The sequence below is a fragment of the Capricornis sumatraensis genome, chromosome X (assembly GCF_032405125.1).
Source record: "Capricornis sumatraensis isolate serow.1 chromosome X, serow.2, whole genome shotgun sequence".
In the NCBI taxonomy this organism is placed as follows: domain Eukaryota; kingdom Metazoa; phylum Chordata; class Mammalia; order Artiodactyla; family Bovidae; genus Capricornis; species Capricornis sumatraensis.
In genome coordinates this window covers 69,275,233-69,277,942 of record NC_091092.1, presented here as the reverse complement: position 1 = coordinate 69,277,942, position 2,710 = coordinate 69,275,233, and the positions used below count along the sequence as shown (strand labels likewise).

At 40.6% G+C, this 2,710-nt stretch overlaps 1 protein-coding gene across 1 annotated transcript; it reads right to left on the bottom strand.

Annotated features, from left to right (window-relative positions):
- Positions 1-906: 906 nt before the first annotated feature.
- On the bottom strand, positions 907-2,346 carry LOC138071744 (endogenous retrovirus group K member 19 Env polyprotein-like). Its single transcript, XM_068963186.1, has one exon. It carries the CDS (start codon positions 2,344-2,346, stop codon positions 907-909), a length of 1,440 nt encoding a protein of 479 aa, XP_068819287.1.
- Between the last annotated feature and the right edge of the window lie 364 nt (positions 2,347-2,710).

Sequence of the window (2,710 nt, the reverse complement as noted above, 5' to 3'; positions counted from 1 at the left end):
TTGAGAGTGAAATGACACAAAGACAGAACATGAGACACACAAGAGACAGACAATACACACTCCGGCCGGAGGAACAGAACTGCGCAAACTAATTGCAGTTTATTATTATAAAAGCCCCTGAGGCAGAATTCCAGACTGCATGAATAAGCCTTTTCAGTACAGTGCAGGTGCATTCATGTTATCGTACAGCAAAGGGGAGTGAAATCCCTGTCTACTGCAGAGTCTGTCCAAAGCCCTCTTTTCCTTCTTATCACAAGAAGGGAATGCTCCCTCGTTTGCAAGGGACCATTAAACTCAAGGCTGTGTCCAGACTCTTTGGCAGAATGCCTCGTTTGCAAGGACGTTCAGCCCGAGCAGAGAGACCCGTTTGCAGGCACATCTCTGCTACCCAATTAACCCTTCATCTCCCCCTTTTTTATTTGCTTTTATAAATTGTAGCATGGTCTGGATCTTCTCTGCTTCATGCTTTAGTTGTTTCCCTTTCCACCACAGCCAGAAGACTAGAAAAGCAACACAACATAAAAGTAATATAAACACAGTGTTCCCAAAGGTAGTCTCAATTAGTGAGGATACATGCCCTAATGAATTTAAGTTATTCATTCCCTCTTGAAGACTTTTCAGCAAATCAGACCCTCTAATGTCAGGTAAAGTCCTGCTAAAAGTAGACAAAATTTGTCGTTCCAAGTCCATAATCTCCGTAGTGAGATTTTGATGCCCAGTCAAGGATCATTTTACTTTATCCCATCCTTCACTCATGTTAAATGGTACAGGTCTTATACAAAACTGAGAAGAATTCCAATCACATTTCAACACACTTCATGTAGATAAAACAGCCAATTGGTCTCCAAGCCAGGAAATGGTGTGTTGAAGATTGAGCACGTCGGTAGCAAGTTGTGCATCCAAATATCACTGTTGTTGCCATAACAAATGAGAGTCTTTATGCCAGTCCCAAATAAAATCAGCTGTTTGAATTCCTTGGTGTAATGCAAGACCTGCTACCACTGCTGTTGCAGTTACTGACACAAGTGCTAGAATTGAAGCAATGACCACACCAAGCATACATCGAGATTGGTGTAGCAAAGTCTGTACAGCGGTTACTAGATGAGAAACAGCAAAAGAATCTGACCACGGCGGAGTCAGATTTATAGGTAACCATACTTCTGTCCGAGCCTTAACAATTACTAACGAGAAATTGGAGTTATAGGCTCGTCTTTCAAATTCTTCCCACCAAGACTGATTTACACATTGAGTTAGATTACAATAGTCACATGACACAGACCCCACAGTATCATTCCAGGTCCAATTCCCATATAACAATGCAAAAGCATATTTTACACATGCCATTGCGGAATAAGATTTATTAACATGTAAATTAACATGGAATGGACCTGAAGAGTCACCACTGTCCAAAGTATAGTTTCCTGACCAGATAGTGAGATTACCAGAAACCGCCCATAGTTTCCAAATATCTCCTTGAATGTGTGGGTATTGTTGCAATTGTAATTGAGGAGGGACAAGTGCAAATTGCTGCCATTTAACTGTTTCATTACCATTACCCATCAAAGTGCTAGTTGCACGATGCCACCTGAGAGATTTATTTGACCATTTTTCTAAGAATTGCCCATGATCTGGACTCCAATCTACAAGGATGGTCCCAGAATAATTCATGACTTCAAAGGGTCGATGACCTCGGCAATGTTCCCACTCCAAAGATTCTAGAGAAGGAGCAAAAAAGTTAACAGGACATAGTGACATGTGTTTTCCATTATGAATGTCTATCTGTTCTGTCGAGGTGTTAAATCCGCTGGTGGAAACAAGCACAGTAAAAGTAGCAAAATGGTAATTATTATATTTTACCCCCCATGTATTATAAGAATGATGAGAATGTTCCTTGGTGGACAGACAAAAGGGGTGTCCTCCTATGCACAAAGGAATACCTTCCACTGCAATGGTCAAATTACTAATATTATATTGTTGTTTATGATGAGATAGTTGTTCGATTCCCCCAAAAGCTGGCGGGGGGAAGAAGGTAGTCTCATTAGTACATACTTGCACTTCTGGTTCCCCCGAGGAAACTGCTCTTACTAAGGGGGGATTAGGTACATATGCCCAATATGTATGATTACTTGCTGATACACCGATTACCTGACATGTCACCACTGCTATCATGGCAAGCAAAAGATTGGTAGGATTCAGAGGTTGCCCCACCTTCATTAACGTCTTCTCTGCTTCCTGGGTCAACCTCTTCATTTGACCCCATGTAGGAGGTGTTGCTTCCCTTGTACGGAAAGTAAAGCTTCTCTGCATAGTAAGCTCTTCGAATTTTTGAACAAAGGGATCAGCCATTGTTGATTTTGATCAATCTTGCTGGGGTCCAAAACCTGTAATTATCCACAGAAATGAAAGCATACCCTCGTCCCAAATATATTAATGATGCTGGTATCCAACCTTTCTCTTTATCTTTATACCAAATAGGTGTATTCAAGATCTTCTTATCCTCTTCTTTCCCTTGAAAATGCAACTCTGCTGCTGAGAGATTTCCCTTGCTCCAAACATTCAAAAAATTTAGGGTAAGTAAGGTTTTATTCAGAATGTCTTTAGGTTTCATAAATCTCTCTTGCTCCCCTTTTTTATTTTTTCAAGATAATCACACAAGGTACGATTAGCTCTTTCAATGATAGGTTGCCCTTGACTATTATAAGGAATACCA

Coding starts and splice junctions, on each gene's coding strand:
- LOC138071744 (XM_068963186.1), bottom strand. CDS start 2,346: ATGGCTGATCCCTTTGTTCAAAAATTCGAAGAGCTTACTATGCAGAGA.